General features: G+C 36.7%; 1 protein-coding gene across 1 annotated transcript in view; it reads left to right on the forward strand.

Moving 5' to 3' along the window:
• Positions 1–23277, forward strand: part of LOC134748232 (uncharacterized) — a 43752-nt gene that overhangs the window by 19216 nt on the left and 1259 nt on the right. Inside the window, exons 16-47 of the mRNA XM_063682953.1 lie at positions 368–594; positions 860–1073; positions 1463–1558; positions 2038–2267; positions 2394–2610; positions 2813–2905; positions 3045–3274; positions 10613–10820; positions 11302–11397; positions 11745–11971; positions 12277–12490; positions 12748–12843; positions 13005–13234; positions 13681–13897; positions 14133–14225; positions 14492–14721; positions 15523–15730; positions 15958–16053; positions 16401–16627; positions 17120–17336; positions 17789–17884; positions 18391–18614; positions 19029–19239; positions 19335–19430; positions 19904–20139; positions 20437–20656; positions 20891–20986; positions 21441–21667; positions 21765–21972; positions 22190–22273; positions 22390–22616; positions 22997–23213. Of these exons, the coding sequence (XP_063539023.1) occupies positions 368–594; positions 860–1073; positions 1463–1558; positions 2038–2267; positions 2394–2610; positions 2813–2905; positions 3045–3274; positions 10613–10820; positions 11302–11397; positions 11745–11971; positions 12277–12490; positions 12748–12843; positions 13005–13234; positions 13681–13897; positions 14133–14225; positions 14492–14721; positions 15523–15730; positions 15958–16053; positions 16401–16627; positions 17120–17336; positions 17789–17884; positions 18391–18614; positions 19029–19239; positions 19335–19430; positions 19904–20139; positions 20437–20656; positions 20891–20986; positions 21441–21667; positions 21765–21972; positions 22190–22273; positions 22390–22616; positions 22997–23213 (5808 nt within the window). The remainder of the gene's footprint in view (positions 1–367; positions 595–859; positions 1074–1462; positions 1559–2037; positions 2268–2393; positions 2611–2812; positions 2906–3044; positions 3275–10612; positions 10821–11301; positions 11398–11744; positions 11972–12276; positions 12491–12747; positions 12844–13004; positions 13235–13680; positions 13898–14132; positions 14226–14491; positions 14722–15522; positions 15731–15957; positions 16054–16400; positions 16628–17119; positions 17337–17788; positions 17885–18390; positions 18615–19028; positions 19240–19334; positions 19431–19903; positions 20140–20436; positions 20657–20890; positions 20987–21440; positions 21668–21764; positions 21973–22189; positions 22274–22389; positions 22617–22996; positions 23214–23277) is intronic.

Genomic DNA, 23277 nt, shown 5'->3' on the forward strand with positions numbered 1-23277 from the left:
TAGACTGGGAAATGAACCGTGATTACCTTTTGTATTGTTACTAACCGTCAATCATTCAAAACTCTTACAGTAGCTATTCAAGTTGTCTGGACATTCTGGATTTAAAAAAAAAACAAGGCGTATACTTACACCTTGTTTTTTACTACACAATACGTAAATGTACATATGTGATGAACTTATAGTGTTTCCCCGCAGTCGCAGAAGAATTAGTTACGTAGAGGAATGAATTATTTATTCCTGCCTGACTTAAATAAACTGAAGCCTGTCTACATTCTGGAGACCAGCAAATGAGTTTAAATATTCCAAAGGCTTGATATTATTTCTAAAACAGATATTACTTATGATATTCATAAATTCAAAATTCCAGTATGGAGTTGGAAGATGAGTCGCACCACAGAACTGACGGAGGCAGCTGTGACTAGCATCAACCAGATAATCGATAGCGTCGACGTCCTAAACAACCGCTACTACCAAGAGGTCGATAATACTGCCGCCGGCTGTTTCTACTACCCCTACGCCGATGGCAACCCCGTCGTGTTCAGGGGCCAGTGCAATGAGAGCATTCCTGTTGTAACTAGTTTCAATATTGATAGGGTAAGTCTTAAATAAGGCACAGCACATATAAATTTGTGTGTATGTAATAAAAATTATTTAAATAAGCAGTTAAAGGATTAAAATCAATTATCTAATCAAAATTACAAATCTTCTTGCACACTACTAATATCTCGGCTTCTGAGTTGTAATATGGTAAATAGAAATCTGATAAAACTAATAGCAATCCACCTAGATACACTTTTACCCTCAGAATTTATATATGTATAGTGATCGCTTACTACCATTGTTGTTTATTATCTTTTAGTACATGGGTCTTTGGTACGATATCGCGAGCTATCCTCAAGAGTTCCAAGACGGAACCTGCGCAACTGCCACCTACACGCGTAACGGTGTCGTGGAGGTATACAACACTCAAGTCGTCAATGAAACTTTGGACTACATCTATGGAAGCGCTGTGGCCGACAACGACGATGGGTTAGCTAAGTTGCTTGTGACTTTTCCTATAGCTGGAACTAACTGTGAGTATGAGATTAATAATGTTTTTTTTGAAGTTGTGTTTTCCGAATAAAGACACGATACTCGGGGACTTTTTCCAGGGATACAATTGATGAAAATATTGACCAAAATTATATGAATAAATTACAGTAAGTATTAAGACAAAATTCAGTAAGACCATAACGTTTACAACAGGAAAAGAAAAAAAACAAATATCAAAACTTACTTCAGATCGTAATGAAGTATTATTTTTTTATACTACGTCGGTGGCAAACATCAGGCGGGCCGTATCCTGATGTTAAGCAGTCTCCGTAGCCTATGTACGCCTGCAACTCCAGAGGAGTTACATGCATTTCAACCGTGTTTCCGAAACATACTGTTCTGCGGATGTTTATTTATTTTTCTTTTACAGTTTCTATTACCTCTCAGTACTGGGTGTTGGATACGGATTATGATAATTACGCATTAGTCTACGCGTGTGTCAACCTCAGTGCCGACTCTCGCAGAGGTAAGAACTAAAAGAATTAAGACGAAACTGGAGGACCCGCGCAAAATCGCCTTTTCATACAAACGTAGTCCTCATTTTCCTCTCTGGATGTTAACATTATTGAAAATATTTTGACACAATTTGTTGCATATAAAAATAAATAAAAAATAAAAATCGTTTATTTCCGATATCAACCGCACCCTATGTTATTTTTTTCGAATATTTAGTTATTATAAGAGTTAGAAGCACTTCAACATTTGTATGAAATCTGTTTTTCGCTCCTAATTTTTACAATAGGTACTTAATCAAAAAATCGAAAAAAGTCAAAGGTAGGGGCATAGCTTTGGTTGGATTCTATAATGTCAATATCCAGAGAGCAAAATGGGGACTACGTTTGTATGGAGAAGCAGCCGTCCCTAGCTTTCCTCTTAAAAGTAAAAAATATTTTAAAATGGGTTTTCATAAATAAAATTGGCCATATTTGTATTTATTTATCTCAGTATCAAGCTGGAAGCTCAGCAGACAGAAGACCATATCAGAAGCATCAGAGACTGCAATCAGCGCAGTATTAGACAGCGTCCAAGTACTCAGCCAGGAATATTTCGTGACAAGAGACCACACTGATGATGGGTGCTTCTACTACCCTGAACCGGAGGCAGGCAAGCCTGTGGAGTTCCCGGGACAGTGCGATGAGAGTATCCTAGCTGTGCCGGATTTTAATTTGGATCGAGTGAGTATTAGCCTTGAGTTTGTTTTGAAAGTGTACCAAAAGCACAGTATCAGGCAAAAATTAAGAGAGAAGCTTTCTGCTATATAGTTTGAGAGATGTTTGATGTCTGATCGTACTTCTGAACAGTTCTCAGGACTATGGCACGAAACAGCCGCCTACCCCAAAGTAGAATCTGAGGGTCATTGCGTCAACTACGAGTTCACGACTGCGACTGCAGATTCCTTTAGTCTGTACACAACTCAAGTCATTGGTCTAGATCTGGATGAGGCTAATGCGACTGTAGTAAGGACGTCTACTGACAACAGCGCTAAATTCACTGTTACTCTTACCTCTGGTGGCAACAGTAAGTAAATATTTTTGTCCCTTTATGAATCCAAAGGAATTCCAATAAGTTGGTATCTATGTTTGAAGTATTTATTTAGTTAAGGATTACACTGACGCTCTTTCACTGATAATACTTAAGTAAATTAATAATGAATAATGGTTTTAAAAATATAAGTACAGAAGCAACATAATCAATCTTAAACGTCGATTTTTTTTTTCAGATACTGAGATTCTTTATTGGATTTTGGCCACTGACTACGACAACTATGCTCTAGCGTACAGCTGCATGAACATCGACGCTAACTATAGAGAAGGTACAACCAGCATTTATTTAATACACAATAGCTGTATTGCCTCTTTTCATTTATGATTTTCTAAGGTTAAAAATTTCTTCGCGTTTGAAGTTGGAATTCTGCCATCTCATTTAGAAACAATATAATTTATAATTTTCAGTATATAGTTGGAAATTAAGCCGCACTAAGGAAATGTCAGAAGTATCAGAAAACGCCATTAGCGCGGCCATGTCAGGCATTCAAGTCGTAGACGAGCGCTACTACGAATCGACCAGCCAAAGCGATGATTCCTGCTTCTACCTGCCCGTGCTGGCCCCTGAAGACCCCGTGGTCTTCGTTGGACAATGCGACCCTAACATTCAAGTCGTTCAGAATTTCGATCCAATGAAGGTAATTTGATTTTAATTAAATGGTCACTATTAAGAAGTTATATAAAAGTAATCTGGCCACTTTCATAAAAAATAATAGCTTATGCAAACTATACATATTTACCTTAGTATAGTTTGTGTTCAAAAGCTTGTTGGTCACTCAACTTAATGCTACTGCAGCACACATTTCCACGTGTCCCAAAGGAATGATTCGATTTTACTGGATTGAATGTCATCTGACATTAATCAAAACTCCTCTTCTAACTCAATTGTTAGCAACACTGTTTGTAAGGATCATTATTTATTAATAGCTTATATTTTGATCATTTTTACTTTTACGATTAGCTTAAAAAAAGAGTATCAGTTGACCCTTACTTGTCACTGGTTCCCGCCATGTTGAATGGTTATTAAAAGGCGGGTACACTGTGACAAGGGGCAGTTAGTGTACAGACGAGTTACAGTGTAGACGTCTTGGAATATTTATTGTAAATTGGTCGTTATTATGTTGGTAACGAACGAATAAAGTTAAAATATTGGTACAAGTATTAGTTTTCATCATCAACCCGGTGGTAACCTAACAATCAGAAGTGGGATCCAACAAAAATCGATAAGATTTTGTTTTGCCACGCCCCACGAACGTAAGGTTTTCTTTCCGTTGGTATCAGTGAGTAAAACATTATTTACCGGAAAGTATGTTAAATTATGGTAAGTCAGTCATAATTTTTATGTATTTATTTTACCTTCTTTCATTTTAAATAAAACTGGTTAGATAATCTATCGTCGTCTAAGATAATATCATTTAATGTAGTAATTTTGGCATATGTATGTGAAGAAAGAACGTACGAACAAATAACAGGTATTCTCAGTAATAATAAAAAATTAAAAGTATGAAATTTTAAAATTTAAAGTTGTCTATTAAGCGTTTTTGAATACAGCATATGAGTTAGTGAAAAGTCGATCGTGTCATTAGAATGTTCTTTATTTTTATTTTATAAAAATCGATTGTACGATGCTGTAACACATCGATTATTTCAAGTTCAGGCTAAGGATTCATTGTTTAGTTTTCTGCGTAGCAAAATAGCAGTAGTGTAATAGCAGACTACAGTAGGATATTGGTTTTATACACATTAAAAATTTACGATCTGCTGCATCTTTGAGGTCAGTTTGTGGTACTAAAATAGGCTATATGACAAATTTTCTTTAATGGTATCAATCGATCAGGTTTATTTTTGGGATCATATTCATGTTCCTTTATTGATAAAATTACAAATTTTACATGTCATAAATATTAACAAGTAAATATATGTCAGTTTAATTACAATTCATCCAATGTATATATGGGATCCATGGCATTAAAGCAATACAAAATAAGAATTGATAGTCAAAGTCCGACAGTCGTACTTCACTCGCGAAACGGTCCTAACAAAACGATATGAACGTGACGTCAAGGTCACTGTGAGCCCAACTTGAATGTGTGGAAAATAAGTAAAATTGCGATTTTGTCTGTGAAATATTGCGTTTATGCATATCGTTGCTATACAATCTTTTTTTGAATAAAATGTAAGGAATCGAATAGTACCCTTACTTTATTCCTTTTTGGAAGTTGAAAAAAAAACTAGATTTTGAAACTTCGATCCTGTATTTTCTTATCATTTCCATATATTATTTTAATATCCATATTATTGCGATTAATTGCTCATTTGCTATCTATTTTACTAGATTTTGTTATACAATTTAACATGTGTCATCATCCCTATTGTATAAATACACTGACTTAGTAGCCGTGAAACCGATGAGTGAACTAAAATGATAACTTGTCAATTGAATATCTCTTAATTAATGCTGCGTTTGAATAAGAAATGCCTCGAAGTGGTTAAACGCGATTTGCGTCTGTGTCATAATTGTCCTGTCCCGAATGCAATCTGTTCTTAAACTAAAATAAGCCTCAAATATTTTCATAAGGAATTAATGATGTAGCTGTCGAAAAACGAACCTTATTCTAATTTTGCCAACTCTGGTATGTTAAATCTCCAAGTTATGGAGCAGAGCATATGTCTTATTTTCCATATTGTACACTCCTCATGATATATATGTCTCGTAACTTTATGCGCTGAGCATTCAACTATTTTTGTGTCAATGTACCTATACACCTACTTATGTAACCCAATATTCATATGCAAATAAATCACTCATCATTCATACGAGGTCGTTGGGAAGTCGATATTATTATTGGATTAACTCGCATATTTTGAAAATTTAAAAAATTCATTTACCCGTTTTCTATTATTTATTGAGAATATTTTGAATGTCGTATAGTGTATTATATGGCAGTAACTACATTTTATTATTTATGTTTTGTAATAATACTAATTCATACGTAAATAAAAAAAAATAAGGGACCTTAATTGGAATCATATAATATATATAATGCGTAAAAAAATGGGCCTTGCCCCGCTGCCGGCGGCCAGGTTAGGTTTTTTATAATGTGTTTATATATGTTTTGTGCTGTTTTTTCAGTGCTTTTATATTTTACTTTAATATCCATATTATAAAAACACTAACTTAAGATGAAAGACAAATATAGAGAATATATTATAATGCGTAATATGTAGTCGGTTATGTAGTCGAGATGTACTCATATGTAGTCACATGTAGAGTCACATATAGAGTCACATGTAGAGTCACATGTAGAGTCACATGTAGAGTCACATGTAGTCACATGTAGAGTCACACGTAGAGTCACACGTAGAGTCACACGTAGAGTCACTTGTAGAGTCACTTGTAGAGTCACTTGTAGAGTCACTTGTAGAGTCACTTGTAGTCACATGTAGTCACATGTAGAGTCATATGTACAGTCAGAGCTATATTGAGTAATTCTCATAAATAGAAATAATGATGGCGTACGTGTAGACGCTAGTATCAGTAAATACGAACATACATCTTGTGAAATCGATGTGTATAGTTACCGCACGTGGATGAACGTGTGAGACCTTGAAGTGCGTGGATGAAGGGGCTAGACTTTTATTACAACTCTCATAAACATATTTACAACACTAAAATAATGAGTCAACCATGTAAATATGTATATCATACAAATAAACAATAATAATAAAAGGAAAAACTTAATAACGTCGCTACACGCTAATATGTGGAGTTCTCATTCAAGTGCAATTTAGATTAAAACTGAATAAATTACAGGTAATGTGAATGAAATATCATATTACATGTGTTATACATAACTCGTACTTGTATTTTTGTGTACACCTACAAAAAAAAATAAGACGAAGGAGTTATACACTTGACTAATAAGGAACGCAGCGTTATTATCGCTCGTTCATAAATATAAAGGAAATCGATATACGCGTACATTAGTGATACCTGTTTTCTTAATGTTCAATTTGAACTTGAGCGCGTTAGCCATAGAGTTGACATGTCATATATATATGAAAACTGCTTATTACTGAGGAGATATGATAAAATCTTTGCAAAAGAAATAACATGATCTTATAAGTTTCGTTCATAAGAGAATCTCATTTCTTCCATTATTTAAATCACCATAGTGACATGTAATTATGTACATATAAAATAGTAATTAATAAGGTGCTTCGTTTTCAATATCGTGTTCAATATTATCTTGACAAGTAAACATGATGTAAATTCTAGTCTCATATTTTATATTCTAATGTGTAGTGTGTTTGATAACTGATAATTCAGAAGAAAGTATCATTTATCCAAATGTCAATTTCAATACAACTAATAAATTGACAAAAAATTCTTAATTTAATAACGGTTCTTAATTAAAATAATTATTTACGAATACCTATCTCGATATAGTAAAATAGTATTAAAAATAATATGCAAGAGAAATTGTATTCGACATATATACCCACACTTTATTTTGCCCAGGGTTTTATACGTGAATTATGACAGTAATATTAATAGTCTTGTTTTCGTAAAGCCAAAATAATTTAAAAAAATATATTCCAAGCATACATATTGAAATAATTACATGCATTAATTGTGGAATCTGGAATTTAGTCTGAATAACGAATTAGGATAACAAATGCACCGTAATACCTATTTCAATTTGTTTCTAAAAAAAAAATACAAATATATTTGGAAATTAAATACTTTTAATAAAGTAATTAATTAAATTCATCTTTTTTTGTGACAAGGAATTTGTTCTTGTAAGGAATCACTCGTTAGTTTATTTGATGTTCTTAAATTTGGTTGAGTATTCATGAGTCTTTAATGGCTATAATAATGACCTAAAGCGGGTAACCGTCAAAGTAATATAATTTAAAAGAAATTGTCGAATAATCTTAATATTGAAACGGGACTTACTCGTTTACACTTCCGTTTATAAGTATTTGAATGAAATATTGTCAAATAATGGGTAGCCTAAACCAAACAACATAATTTGTTACTCATAATTAGTATTGTTATCAAGAGGTTTTTTATCTCAGCATATGCTTGCATTCATGTCGACTACGGGTTGGACCTGAAGATATAAAATCAAAACCATGCATTGTTTATATAGGTGTAAGACATGATATAATACATGACTAAATGACTAATATATTGTGGACTATGTGGCTTTAATAATTAGGTAAAATACTTGGTAGCCATGTCGTTTATGTACGAAAATATCTGAAACGTGTAGCAATATTAATCCATTACAATCTTAAATCGATATGACTACTAAACCAACAAATGAAATAAATCAATAAAATAAGACCACGAGTCTTAAGTATTCAATAATAATTTGAAAGGAAGTCTTGAAATATCGTCAATACCAAAGGGTTTACTATTGCTTAACTGCTGTTGACAATAGGAACATCGTAATATGGTTAATTACTGTTGGTTGTTAACTTATTAAAAATATTTGATAGATGAAATGGTTATTTAGGATAGGATAGGATACATCTTGATAATTATTATAGATCTTACTATTCATTTTTTAATAATAAGGTATATTTGTTGTCTGATCTCTATTTGGTACCTGCGAGGACATGTTATTCCAGGTTGCTTTATTATTATTAGAAGATATATATTTGCTATCGCAAACTTCTGGCGATTTGTGAATACATAAGAAAAAAAAAGTCGTGACCAGCTCAAACTTGCTGACCTATGTCATTAAATAAAGTGTAACTAAAAAATAATACTAATAATATTTACATGATTAGAATAAGCGCAACATAGTCTGCGTTATATGTAGTATTTATGTTGGTGTGATATTTAATACATTTATTTATTCAGGTGCTGAAATATGCCGTGAATTCGGTGATCAGTGATGATACGAAAATGAATGTTTATGCTGAAATATGCCGTATACTGCGGTGATCAGTGATTAAACAAGAAAATATATCTGAACTGAAATATGCCGTGAATTCGGTGATCAGTGATGATACGAAAATGAATGTTTATGCTGAAATATGCCGTGAATTCGGTGATCAGTGATGATACGAAAATGAATGTTTATGCTGAAATATGCCGTATACTGCGGTGATCAGTGATTAAACAAGAAAATATATCTGAACTGAAATATGCCGTGAATTCGGTGATCAGTGATGATACGAAAATGAATGTTTATGCTGAAATATGCCGTGAATTCGGTGATCGGTGATGATACGATAATGAATGTTTGTACTGAAATATGCCGTGCAATGCGGTGATCAGTGAAGAAATGAAAGAAAATATTTGTTCTGAAATATGCCGTGTAATGCGGTGATCAGTGACAAAATGAGAATGAATGTTTGTACTGAAATATCATCATTATTTCTGTTTTGGAAATGTACCTGTCGTTTAACGTGACAAGACTGGCGGATACCTTTAAATAATCACTTAATCCCCTTTTGTCGATGATGATGATAATTTAATGATGGAAAAACACAGATCAAAAAGAAGTCTCAATAAGTCACAGAGGACATTAAACGCTTCCTGAGTGTTGTTCGAGCTAATAAACTCACAAAAGGAGAGAGCCTTTATACTATCATGAAACTTTCTAGAAATAATCTCTACAATAGTCTTGATTTCATTAAAGGTTTAAAGCAATTGATTGTGCCAGGTCATGATAAGATGATTCAAGTTGCGTTTTGAGTATGAGATCTCGTCTACGGTGACGAGTACACATAAGAATGCATAAGTGCTCTCGTCTACAGTGACGTGTACAAATAAGAAGGAACGTGTGATCTCGTCTACGATGACGAGTACACATAGGAAGGTATGAGTGATCACGTCTACGGTGACGAGTACACATAAGAAGGTATAGATGATCTCGTCTACGGTGAATTAGACACATGAGAAGGAGTGTGTGACCTCGTCTACGGTGACGTCCACCAAAGAAGGAGCGTGTGATCACGTTAAAGGTGACGTGCATACTTGCAAGGAATCGACGTCTACGCTGAAAAATTGTATAAATAAATCGACGACGATGAGTGTGCAAGTTTTGAAATAATGGATTGGATTATAAAAGTGATACATTGTCCTAGAGTCTTATTTTATTTTAGTTTCATTTTTATATGCTTATTGCTTATTAATGATGTATAAGATTAAAGTTACATTTTAGAAGACTAGTCTTGTTAGACGTGTTTATTGAAATTAAATCCTTAATTTTGAGTGTCAATTTGTCTATTTTGCAAAAACTTAATTTTGCACGTAATATCATATAATATAACAAATAAAAGTGTACTCGTCAAGATAATTAATTATTAGTATAAGTACTCATGTAAGTGAATTGTAATATTCTTATGAGTAATAAAATTCTTTAAACCTAATTTCGTAGAGATTCAAAATAATTGTATGAGGCCATACGCCTTTTGTAGAATGGCCGAGCATTAATCGGAATTCGGAATAGGGACATTCCTACATCAGAATGGCCGTCTGTTAGCAACACTGTTTGTAAGGATCATTATTTATTAATAGCTTATATTTTGATCATTTTTACTTTTACGATTAGCTTAAAAAAAGAGTATCAGTTGACCCTTACTTGTCACTGGTTCCCGCCATGTTGAATGGTTATTAAAAGGCGGGTACACTGTGACAAGGGGCAGTTAGTGTACAGACGAGTTACAGTGTAGACGTCTTGGAATATTTATTGTAAATTGGTCGTTATTATGTTGGTAACGAACGAATAAAGTTAAAATATTGGTACAAGTATTAGTTTTCATCATCAACCCGGTGGTAACCTAACACAATATTTTAATCCCTCGTATGCCGCCTGTCAGATTTGATCATTGAAATAGTGACGACATTTAAAACAATAGATTTAAATTCCCATGCATGTAGGTATCCTTGTCGTAGCATACGAGGGGTTAAGAATTATAATTGTTTTATATTTATGTATAATTTATTTTTACAGTACGAAGGTCGCTGGCGCCTCATCGAGAGCTACGCTTCAGAATTCCAAACTGGCACCTGTAACGACGCCACGTACACCATTCAGAACGATGGCTCCGTCTTAGTTTACAACACGCAAGTCATCAACGAGGCTCTGGACACTATCACCGGTTCAGCTGTACTAGCCACTGCTGACGGTTCTGGAAAGCTACTTGTGACCTTCCCTGGAGGTAAACACAAATTTTATTCATACATGTTAGGGCTGCCTACCATAAACGCTGGATGTACCTAATTGCGAAGTGCTACGCAAATTCAAAACCCTACAGAAGAAAAGCTTAACAGTTGTATTTCACCTATAGTTTATACCTACCCATATTTTTAAATATATGTTATGACTCTAAATTATAATATTGTATTTCCAACATTTAAAACTTTCGCGCTTTGAACACATATATAATCACATTTACAATCGGCTCTAATCTATTTTGTTACCTTTATTTACCGACGTTACCTGTGTGGTACCTGTGTCGAAACGTCGGTAAATAAAGGTAACAAAATAAATTCGCGATAGACCCGATTGTAAATGTGATTTAATATTGTATTTCTAGTTATTGACGAGGAATCCGAGCAGTTTAGGCAGGGTAGGCAAAATGAGAAAATCGCTTTGCCGCCTGAAGTCGCATAATAATAAACAGTGTTCTATGTTTTCAGCGCTTGAACCCGTGGAGTACTGGATTTTGGACACCGACTATGATTCATACGCGTTAGTGTACAGTTGCGTCAATCTGAATAGCGATCAAAGGCGAGGTAATATTGAAATTGAAAATATAAATCTAGATGTACTGTATTATACTAACACTTATTTTAAGGAAATTTAGTTATATAGAGAGGAGTGAATTAATTATTCTAAGGGTCGGTTGCACCGAACCGTCTGTCACCGTTAAAGCGATCGCTAAGGTTTATTGCATAGGACGTTTCGTAGTTCATTACTGTGTGACGTTGATCAGTGACCCTTACTTAGACGTTATTTCATCACAAATGTCTAAATAAATTAAAACATAACATTCTTGATACCAACAAAGTTTAAATACTCCTAACTCTTGATTTTATTCGTAAAACAGATCGTACTTAATAGATATTTATAATAATTCCAGTATGGAGTTGGAAGATGAGTCGCACTACAGAACTGACGGAAGCAGCTGTGACTAGCATCAACCAGATAATCGATAGCGTCGACGTCCTGAACAACCGTTACTACAAAGAGGTCGATAATACTGCCGCCGGCTGTTTCTACTACCCCTACGCCGATGGCAACCCCGTCGTGTTTAGAGGCCAGTGCAATGAGAGCATTCCTGTTGTGACTGGTTTCAATATTGATAGGGTAAGTCATAAGGCACAGCACATATAAATGAGTGTATGCAATCAAAATTATTTAAATAAGCAGTATCCGAAAGGTTTAAATTACTTCCCTAATCAAAATTACAAATCTTCTTGCACACTAATAATAGTAATGATGTCTCGACTTCTGAGTTGTAATATGGTAAATAGAAATCTGATAAAACTACCAATCTAGATACACTTTTACCCTCAGAATTTATTAAATTTAAAAAAAAATTAAAATTAAAATTAATTAATTTATGTATGTATAGTGATCGCTTACTACCATTGTTGTTTATTATCTTTTAGTACATGGGTCTTTGGTACGATATCGAGAGCTATCCTCAAGAGTTTCAAGACGGAACCTGCGCAACTGCCACCTACACGCGTAACGGTGTCGTGGAGGTATACAACACTCAAGTCGTCAATGAAACTTTGGACTACATCTATGGAAGCGCTGTGGCCGACAACGACGATGGGTTAGCTAAGTTGCTTGTGACTTTCCCTATCGCTGGAGCTGACTGTGAGTATGAGTTTATTAATTCATTTTATTTAAAGTTGTATTTTTCCAAGCAAAAGACGTGTTATACGGCGACTTTTTCCATGGATATTGCTCAAAACAATATAAATAAATTACAGTTAGTAGTAATAAAATAAATCAAAGTTAAGTAAGACCAATGTCAAAATTAAGTAAGATCATAATGTAACAGCAAAAGAAAAAAAAACAAATATCTAAACTTATTAACTGTTGTTGGATATTTCTTGATTTCTCTTTTACAGTTTCTATTACCTCTCAGTACTGGGTGTTGGATACGGATTATGATAACTATGCAGTAGTCTACGCTTGTGTCAACCTCAGTGCCGACTCTCGCCGAGGTAAGAACTAAAATAATGACAAGTAAAAAATATGCAAAAGAACACATAAATTAAACTAAATAACAACTTTAGCGCAAAAATGGTTTGTGTACCTACACAATAATAAATGTTTTGATGTATTCATAAATCATATTGGCCATATTTGTATTTGTTTCTCTCAGTATCAAGCTGGAAGCTCAGTAGACAGAGGACCATGTCAGCGGCATCAGAAACTGCAATCAGCGCAGTATTAGACAGCGTCCAGGTTCTCAGCCAGGAATATTTCGTGACAAGAGACCACACTGATGATGGGTGCTTCTACTACCCTGAACCGGAGGCAGGCAAGCCTGTGGTGTTCCCGGGACAGTGCGATGAGAGTATCCAAGCGGAGCCGGAATTTAATCTGGATCGAGTGAGTATGGGCCTTGAGATTATTTTGAAGAGGCTTTCAGAGATACCTAAGTAATGACAAGAGACGTGTTTTAGCTGTTCGAAACGCACTTCAAGTAGTTAATTCGGATTTTTCCGTGGAGAGCGAAAAATGTGCGAGTTGCATGTTAATACCTGAGCCACACGTACGTGACGGTCTGATTGTGGAAGATCGGCTACCACAGGATTCTTTTTGTTATTTTTCCTAGACTCCTTATGACTCTTCATTTTGCTCAGTGTTACTCGTCTCTGTTAAGGATTCGTTTTTCTCGAGTATAAAGGGTTAGCTATTCATTTTTTTCGGGTTAATCGGCAATGAATTTGAAGCGTTGCAGCAAAATCGAACTATCGAGGTACCTACAAGTCTAACTAGGCACTCCGTCTGTGTAATTTGAGAAAATTTTGACGGCTGATCGTATTTTTTGACAGTTCTCGGGACTATGGCACGAAACAGCCGCCTATCCCAAAGTAGAATCTGAGGCTCATTGCGTCAACTACGAGTTCACGACTGCGACTGCAGATTCCTTCAGTCTGTACACAACTCAAGTCATTGGTCTAGATCTGGATGAAACTAACGCGACTGTAGTAAGGACGTCTACTGACAACAGCGCTAAATTAACTATTACTCTTACATCTGATGGCAACAGTAAGTAATTATTTCTGTCCCTTTTTGCTATATTTTGACGCATCCTAATAAATTAAATTTTTTTGGAGTTAATGTTTAAAGTCTGTATTTACTTAAGGATTAAATTGACGCTCTTCCACTGATAAATAGGTACTTAAGTAAATTAATAATGAATAATGGTTTTAATAATATAAGTACAGAAGCAACATCATTAATATACTTATACATATACAATTATACATCGCATTGTTTTCAGATACTGAGATTCCTTTTTGGATTTTGGCAACTGACTACGACACCTATGCTCTAGCGTATAGCTGCAAGAACATCGATTCTAACTATAGAGAAGGTATAAATAACCACCACTTATGTTACAGAATATTTATTTATTTAAACTTTATGCACAGTAAAAATATACTCACAGTTACACAAGGCGGACTTAATGGTCCTACATGGCATTCTCTACCAGTCTAATAGCATTAATGTCTCGTGAATCAATTTCAGAACTGTGATAAGGCCAAGTACAGTTCCTAACTTTAGATTTTTTTTCGAGTTTTAAGTTAGAATCCCGTCTCCGCATTTAGAAATAAAATATATAATTATTATAATTTTCAGTATACAGTTGGAAATTAAGCCGCACTAAGGAAATGTCAGGAGCATCAGAAAACGCCATTAGCGCGGCCATGTCGAGCATTCAAGTCGTAGACGAGCGCTATTACGAATCGACCAGCCAAAGCGATGATTCCTGCTTCTACCTGCCCGTGCTGGCCCCTGAAGACCCCGTGGTCTTCGTTGGACAATGCGACCCTAATATTGAAGTCGTTCAGAATTTCGATCTGACGAAGGTATGTTTATTTTAGTTTAAATGTCAATATGAAGAACTTTGTGTTTTTATGTAAAAGTAATTTAATAAAAAATAATGCGCTTACGTACAAGCTGTCCACGTTCTGCCTTTAAGCTTGATGGTCACTGAACTCATGCCACTACAACACATTGCACCGACACCACACACCACACATTGCACTTACTTAGGATAGACAAACTTATTGCTTGAGGTAGAACTACCTAATTAGACACGTTTATTTATGTTTTAAATATCGGAAGTAACGACATTTATTGTATGTATAATTCATTTATGTATTCTTACGAGATTTTAAACGAAACTGACACTGTCAAAAATATTATATAGGTAGTATATTTTTATATACCTAGTGAAACCCAGCCAGTGTTGCGTTTTAGGTTGCGTATAGAAATACCAACATTATGTGTATAGTTGGTCGAGCAAATCTTGTCAGGAACAAAACAACAAACATAGGAACAAAAAAAACTATACTCATCCTTTTCTTTTGGGTGCTATTACTAGTGTAAGACAAAAATAGTATAATTCTGTCTATGTTTGAAATGAGACAGTTCTTTGACAAACTATATATATGTGTATATGAAAAACCAAAAACCATATATCACGCGCCTCCTTGCGCAGCAAAATAGTGGAATATTGGTCCCAAACGAATGACTCGATTTTACATGACAGGTGACATCAACACCATAGAGCATAATATAATCTTGATCAACACTAAAGAAAGTCCTCTTCTAACTCAATCTTTTAAGAATTATGGTTGCTTCATAAGTATAATATATTTTTACAGTATGAAGGTCGCTGGCGCCTCATCCAGAGCTATGCTTCAGAATTCCAAGATGGCACCTGCAATGAAGCCACGTACACCATTCAGAACGATGGCTCCGTCTTAGTTTACAACACGCAAGTCACCGACGAGGCCTTGGATACTATCACCGGTTCAGCTGTGCTAGCCACCGTTGACGGCTCTGGAAAGCTACTTGTGACCTTCTCTGGAGGTAAATATTAATTTATTGGTACAAATACCCGTTGTGCAATGTGCCCCATGCAGACATGACAGCACTCAAAAACCCTGAAGTAGCATTCTTCTCCCCCCATGTCCCACCCCACTCGCCTTTTTGACCCTTCCCATACAATGGTTGCATAAATTAGTGAAAAAAGATATATCATCCTCCTGAACTTGCTGTTTAAACCTTTTAACCAATATTGTTACCTACTTTTTCAGCGCTGGAACCCGTGGAGTACTGGATTTTGGATACAGACTATGAGTCATACGCGTTGGTTTACAGTTGCGTCAACCTGAACAGCGATCAAAGAAGAGGTAATATTGGAAAGCGACTTTTCTTACAGTAAATAATATTGAATAATAAAGAAACGTACGCAAGTAATAGAACTAAAATCTGTCAGTGCGCGAGTTGTAAGAAAATAAAAAATGGTCACTGACCTTAATGTCCATGGATCTTGAGGTAACTCGGAACTGGACGATGGATAAATATCAGCTTCGGCAGTCTTTGCTTATCCGATGAGGTTAGCTCAGGTTTACGTGGCCCAAAACTTTATCAAAAGTATAATGCGGCAGTAGTGTTTCTTGACCTCAACCTCAATAAACAATAATAGCGCATTGCTTGATTTTCTTTTATAACTTCAAAATCTTCAAATATATTGCAGTATGGAGTTGGAAACTCAGCCGAACCACCAGCCTGACCGACGCCGCCGTAGCCGCGATCGAGCATATCGTCGGCTCCGTAAACGTTCTCGACGACCGCTACTACTCGACGATGGACCACTCGGCCGCCGGTTGCTTCTACTTCCCGGTGCCCGACGGCAAGCCGGTGACGTTCCGTGGCGAGTGTGATGACAGCGTCAGGGTTGTTGAAAACTTCGACATAGAGAGGGTACTTTTGAAAGCTTATCTTTGTCATAGACAATTTGTACATTTGGCTACATTTCCATTTTTTTTGAGATTGGTTTTTCGTCTTTGTAAGCTATTCCGGAAATTCCATCGAAACCCTTAAAGCTATTTGCCTGCGAAGCAGGTCTTGGCCCTAGGGTTTAAATCCCGGTAAGGGCATTTATTTGTGTGTTCATCACAAATATTTCTTCCTGAGTTATGGATGTTTTTTATGTATTTAAGTATTTATCTATATCTACCTGGTCTATTATATACATATTATTTATATCATCGTCTAGTACCTTTTTGAGCGTAATGTCCCTAGGTCGATTTGTGTAAGATTGTCCCGTAATTATTTATTTTATAGATATTCAAATATTTCACATTTAAGAGGATTTAGCAGTAAAAATGTTTCTCAAAAAGATTCAATGTGATGTTACTTGATAGTAAGGAAAAAACTAAACCATCTTACCGTATACGCTTAATTATTCCACAGTATATGGGCCTCTGGTATGACATCGAGAGCTACCCTCAGGCGTTCCAAGATGGCACGTGTGCCACAGCCACCTACACTCTCACAGGCGATGGTGTGCTTGTGTACAACACACAAGTCGTCGAGCAACTACTCGACAACGTGAACGCTACCGCTGTGCCCGCGGCCGACGACGGCCTCGCGAAGTTCATCGTCACCTTCCCTGTACCTGGTACTGACTGTAAGTACCACAGTACGTTTGTCGCTGGTCCGCCAGTGAGTGATGCTCTCAAGTGCTGTGCGATCGCCTTAGATGGATACACGGATGACGACGTGTTGGTGAAAAACACTGAAGTCATCCAGTAACTTTTCTAAACTTTCGGGTACACACCCGCGGCTCACGACGGACTTTGACAATCGATCGTCACTTTCCCCATTGCTGATGCTGATTGTAATTCAATAACTTATACTCAATGCTATGTACGAGTATGCTATGCTATGCTATATCTCCTTTCATGTATTTTAAGAAAAAAAATCCCGGTCCTGTTATGATTTCATACGCAACACAACGTAACTATACAAACTGGACTTATTTGCTGGGTTTCTGTCTATTTTCAAAATTAATGTAAAACACTATCTGATGATTTTCTTGTAAGAAAACCACAGTAATCAATGTTAAAATGTTCGTTTCAGTGACAGTGAACGTACCATATTGGGTGTTGGATACTGACTACGACAACTATGCTCTCGTCTACTCTTGCAGCCAAATAAATGATGAATACAGAAGTGGTAAGCCAATTGATCATGTTTTACATACTAACTTTATACTGTTTAATACCTAAGGTTTACGTATCGTCAGTTAGAATTGTGGACTTTTGTTTGATCGAAACATACATAAAGTGGACATTTTTAACAGACTTTAAAAACGAGCCTCCTCCCAATACGTCGGATATTTTTTTAAATGTAATTTCAACGATTACTCGGAGACTGAAAGAAAATGGCCCCATTGTTATCAAGTCAGGATCTGTAGACGTAATTCTGGAGAAATCGAGGGAACTCGTAAAATTGTATAGGCCTACCTGGTCTATAGATAATCTATTACAGTATTTTTAAAGTAACACTTGCATATTCTCAAAATAAAATAGCATTTTGCGAAATATTGCAGATTCAAAATGCCATAAAATTATGTAATTTTGAACTGTGTAGTGAAGTCGGTTCTTTATTGTCAAAGATGACTTAATTTAAGCCTTTTTCTTAAAATAATGCGTTTAGCTAAAAGCAAAATCTGTTTACAGTATCCAGTTGGAAACTCAGCCGCTCACAAGAACTAACACCGGCTGCCCAGACTACCATTAACGCTGTAATAGACAACGTTCAAGTGCTAGACAACCTGTACTACAGCCCGCGAGGGCACACTGAAGAAGAGTGTTTCTATTACCCTGACAACTTCGGGGGACCGGTATTACTGAACGGACAGTGCGAGGCACAAAATGTTGTACAAAACTTTAATCTCAATTTGGTGAGGATCTTTCATTTTAGACTAGGTATCTGTTTAATTTACTTCCTTTCCAGTAAAGATTTGCAGTAAGCTTCTCATATATCCTCTACTGCATTCTTGGTCCGTAGCCTTGATATCTTCCTACAGTCAGATGCTTATAAAAATAGCATTAACATTGACCATATATATAATATTACCTAGAAAATCCATTTTTGGTACATTCTGTTTAAATGTACCAGCAGATAATGATTTCGGAACATCATTATCTTTTGTGTTTGTGATTAGGTTGACTAGGCCTCTAGTAACCTTTTCATGAATCGATTAGAAGCCCATAAGATAAGCATAGATACATGAAAGTTAGAGCAGCATATGCAAAATCCACTATCTATTCTCGGTCATCGGATGAACCGTATAAAACCTTTATTTAAATTCCAGTTCGCTGGCACATGGCACGAAACAGCACGCTTCCCATCTGACGAACAAACCGGTGAATGCGCCACCAACGAGTTTGTGATCAACCAGAACTCCTTCGTATTGACTCAGACCATAGTGTATAATGAAAGACTGACCACGGTGTCTGGACCGGCGGTAGTAGCGAGCGATGGAAATGGTATTATTACTGCTACATTACAGAATGATGAAGGAGGTATGTAAGTTGCTGTGAGATGACAAAATTGTTTTTTGCATTATATGACGTGTAACCAATATCATGGAGGTGTATCTCTATAATTCAATTTTCAGTCTCCGTTGAAGTTACGCTTTACGTCTTGGACACTGACTACACGGAATACGCGTTGTTATTTAGTTGTGTGGATGTAGACGACACCAGCAAACAAAGTAAGTTCAATTATATAAACTGATATTGAAAATGTAATGTAATTTATGAACTGAACATCATAGAGAGCAAATGATTAGCGACACCTTAACCCAATGTAAAATATAACAACACAAGTACTTAAAGTAGGAAGGTTCTTAAGCATTCGACATCTAACATATACTTGTGGGTTGTGAGTCCTTCAGATATAAAACAAACGCTTCTACTCACTTATGATTACTATTCAGTAGATTCTGTAGTTATGAGTATGATCTATGTAAATTAAAATTTTGGAAAATAGGTACACAAACTGAAAGAAGGAATGCAATGCACTGTACTGCCCTGATATGGCAAAACAGCGCATCTGCTAGATAGGAAATGTGCAACAAGACACGCCGTTTTGCCGTAAGGCTAATACCATAGACCATAATATAGGGTTGTAGCTTGTAGCCGAGTTAGAAAAGAAACATTCAACGTTTAATACATTTTTTTACAGTTTACAGTTGGAAAATGAGCCGCTCCAGATCTGGTCTTTCTCAATTAGCCAACGACGCCATAGACGAAGTGGTTAATAACAACGTGGACCTCCACGAAAATTACTACGAAAGCACTGATCAGAGCAATGATGGATGTTTCCACTATCCAGTCTTTGACGAACCTCCTTCAGCTATCGTGTTACCAGGTCCTTGCGATGATAGGATTCAAGCCAAAGCCAACTTTGAAGTGAATGCTGTAAGTACCTACCCAGTACCTAAGTATAAACTGAATGGAAGCTAAATTGTTTTTGAAAGAATTCCTGTTTAATTCATCAGCTAGCATTGTTTTGCTACTACCTATTTCAGCTAGAGCTGTACATTTGAAATCTAAACTATTTAGTGTGAAAAAAGGATTTCGTGCAAATAATTGAAATAATGCACCGCTTTACTGCTAATGTCAATGTTTTAACAAAAGTTTTTAAGTGTCTGTGTCATTTTATGCCGCTCGGAGGTAAATTAGGCAATTAAATAACTTCCATTACTTTCACAACAGTACCTCGGAAGATGGTTCGAAGTATCCAAATACCCGCAAAGGGATCAAGTTGGTGAATGCTCCCGAGCGCACTACAGTCCTGGACAAGGTGATGCCCCCGTTGACGTGAGGAACACCATCGTCTACAACCAGACCCTGGAGACCAGGGAGGGATCCGCAGTGCCACACAGCACTGATGGAAGCGGTCTTTTGTGGATCACGTTCGTTCTTGATGACGGAGGTGAGTTTCATCTAAATTTTTACTTTATGCAATTTTTTGTAAGGTATGACAACCTTTAGAAAATAGATGATCAAATCTAAGGCTTATGATTCGGCATTTCTTGATTTTTGTCAGGCAAGCCAGGAAAACAGAATTAACATGAAATACATTGCTGCATTTACCACGGTTTCAAATAGCCAATATATCGCCTAAATAAGATAAAAACTTGTATAAAGCTGCCTCTCTGGTTTTCAGTGGTGGTGGAATCTAACTACTATGTTCTGGAAACCGACTACACAAGTTTCGCCCTCGTATACAGCTGCAGGGACTTAGACAATGGCGACAGTGAAGGTAATTTGAAGTACAATTTGATTCTTCAAGGGTTATTTAGTTATTAATACCAAGGGAATCCTGGCCAAGATGGGGCACGCTAACAACACCGATTGTCGTATGTGTGGCGAAGAGGAAGAGACAATAGAACACCTTATGTGTGAATGTCACGCCCTCACCAGACAAAGAATGAAGGACTTTGGAACAGGCTATCTGGAACCAAAGGAATTCAAAACGCTACCCATAAGGTCCATCATCCGGCATATGGAGATGGTGGGGAGCTCTTGAGTAGCGGACGGATCTTTCCTAGGGGGTAACTGCACAAAAGATCCCTATGGGTCGAAGTGTTGCAAGGGCCCCCGAAATTATAAGATAAGATAGTTATTAATGCTGTACGACTGACTAACATGAGAAAATTTTTCTCAGGATTTTATATGGTGAGATACAAACATCTAAAAACATTTCTGTGTAACAGTATACAGTTGGAAGCTCAGCAGAGAGCCGACGCTCAGCGACGCAGCCAACAACATTATCGATGAGGTCATAAGAAACACAAGAGGTCTGTTAGAAGAATACTACGTACCGACCAGCCAAAGTGATGAGGACTGCTTCTACGTGCCCGAACTGAATGAAAATTCTGCATTAGACTTTAGGGGACAGTGTGAAAATGTCTCCGGTGTAGAAGGTTTTGATGTGTCTCAGGTAAGAGATTATTTTTATAACAATAGCTTCCTCTTTTAATCTACTTAATGTTTCATCAAGTCGTATGTATTCATCAGTCTTAAAATTCAATTCACAGTACGCGGGCTGGTGGCACGAGATTGAGCGGTTCCCCACGGACGGCAACCCTGGCAATTGTACCAGCTCTCAATACACCAGCGTCGGCAACACCATTCATGTGGTCGATACCAGAGTGTTCGACCTCGCGGGACAGATCACCACCGGCACCGTTGTAGCTAGCAGCAATGGCGTTCTGACTAGGACCCTGAGCAATGGACAAGTCGAAGGTAATTTGAAGGATTTGATTTAGGTATTGGTCAAGTGATTACAGCTCCTAGTAAACATATACCTATGCACCCTAAATAGTGGTATAATACAAAGTATTCGGCCTCATGGGTCAGATCACAGTTAGAGGACACCACGCCACGCACACAACAACAGATCGTGTGAAAACATTAACCATCAGCGACATTTTAAATAACAATTTTATTATCTTATTTTCAGAATTGGTTGTTTTGGGAACGGATTACGAGACGTATTCGCTGTTGTACTCCTGTTCCAATAAGGAAGATGGAGAATATAGGCGAGGTATGTTTTTAATTTTCTGCTTATGTTTAGACATATATTATGGTTAACGTTGTTACTACATTTACTTTTTCAAAGGACTGGTTGTTTCCGCAACATAAGACTAAACATTCTTACAGTATGGAGCGCCAAACACAGCAAACAACAAGAACTGACAGAAGCAGCTGAAAACGCGTTTGCGCCTATAATTGAAGGCAACCAAGTGCTATACCCGCAATTCTACCTGACGGTTGATCAGTCTGACGACGCTTGCTTCCATTATCCTGAACCGACGGGCGAAAAGGTCAAACTTCGCGGACAGTGTGATGATGACATACCAACTGTTCAGGACTTTGACGTGCCTGCGGTAAGATATTTGAGCATTTACTATACATTTCCTGGCTGCTGAGTAACCAAAGCTAACCATGCTCGAAATACTATACTATACTACTATAATACTATATAGGTGTAGCTACGATGCAAGGGGCACTTTGATGCCATAAAATGTACTTACCCAACCCCATCGGTGGAGCAAAACTGGACATTTTACTTTTTTTTAATATGCCGTATTTATTTTGTGAGCATAGTTTACCATCATAACTAAATTGATTTTTAATGTTACATACATTTTCTGCAAGCCAGGTTCCAAACCATACCCTACTACCCTACCCCCTTCAGGCTTTGAAAAAAGGTGTTGAAACTCCCCCACGTCTTTTATACTCGTAACCTCTTAATATCTTCCACCAGTACACCGGCGACTGGTACCTCATCGAACAATATCCTAATCCTCACGTCTCTGATGACGGCACGTGCGTTGGCGCTCGCTACACGTACGACTTTGAGACTGAAGAGATCTCGATTCTCCACTGGGAGGTCGTGGGAGGAAACCTTACCTCGATTAATGGTACCGCGAGTACTGATGGCGCGAAGATGATTATAACAATGGCGGTTGCGGACAGCGATGGTAAGATTATCACTACAAGTTTGTGCATGCAAATAAGGTACTCTCAGTAAGCTCAGTCAGTTTA

This window comes from Cydia strobilella, chromosome 16, assembly GCF_947568885.1.
Source record: "Cydia strobilella chromosome 16, ilCydStro3.1, whole genome shotgun sequence".
Classification (NCBI taxonomy): Eukaryota; Metazoa; Arthropoda; class Insecta; order Lepidoptera; family Tortricidae; genus Cydia; species Cydia strobilella.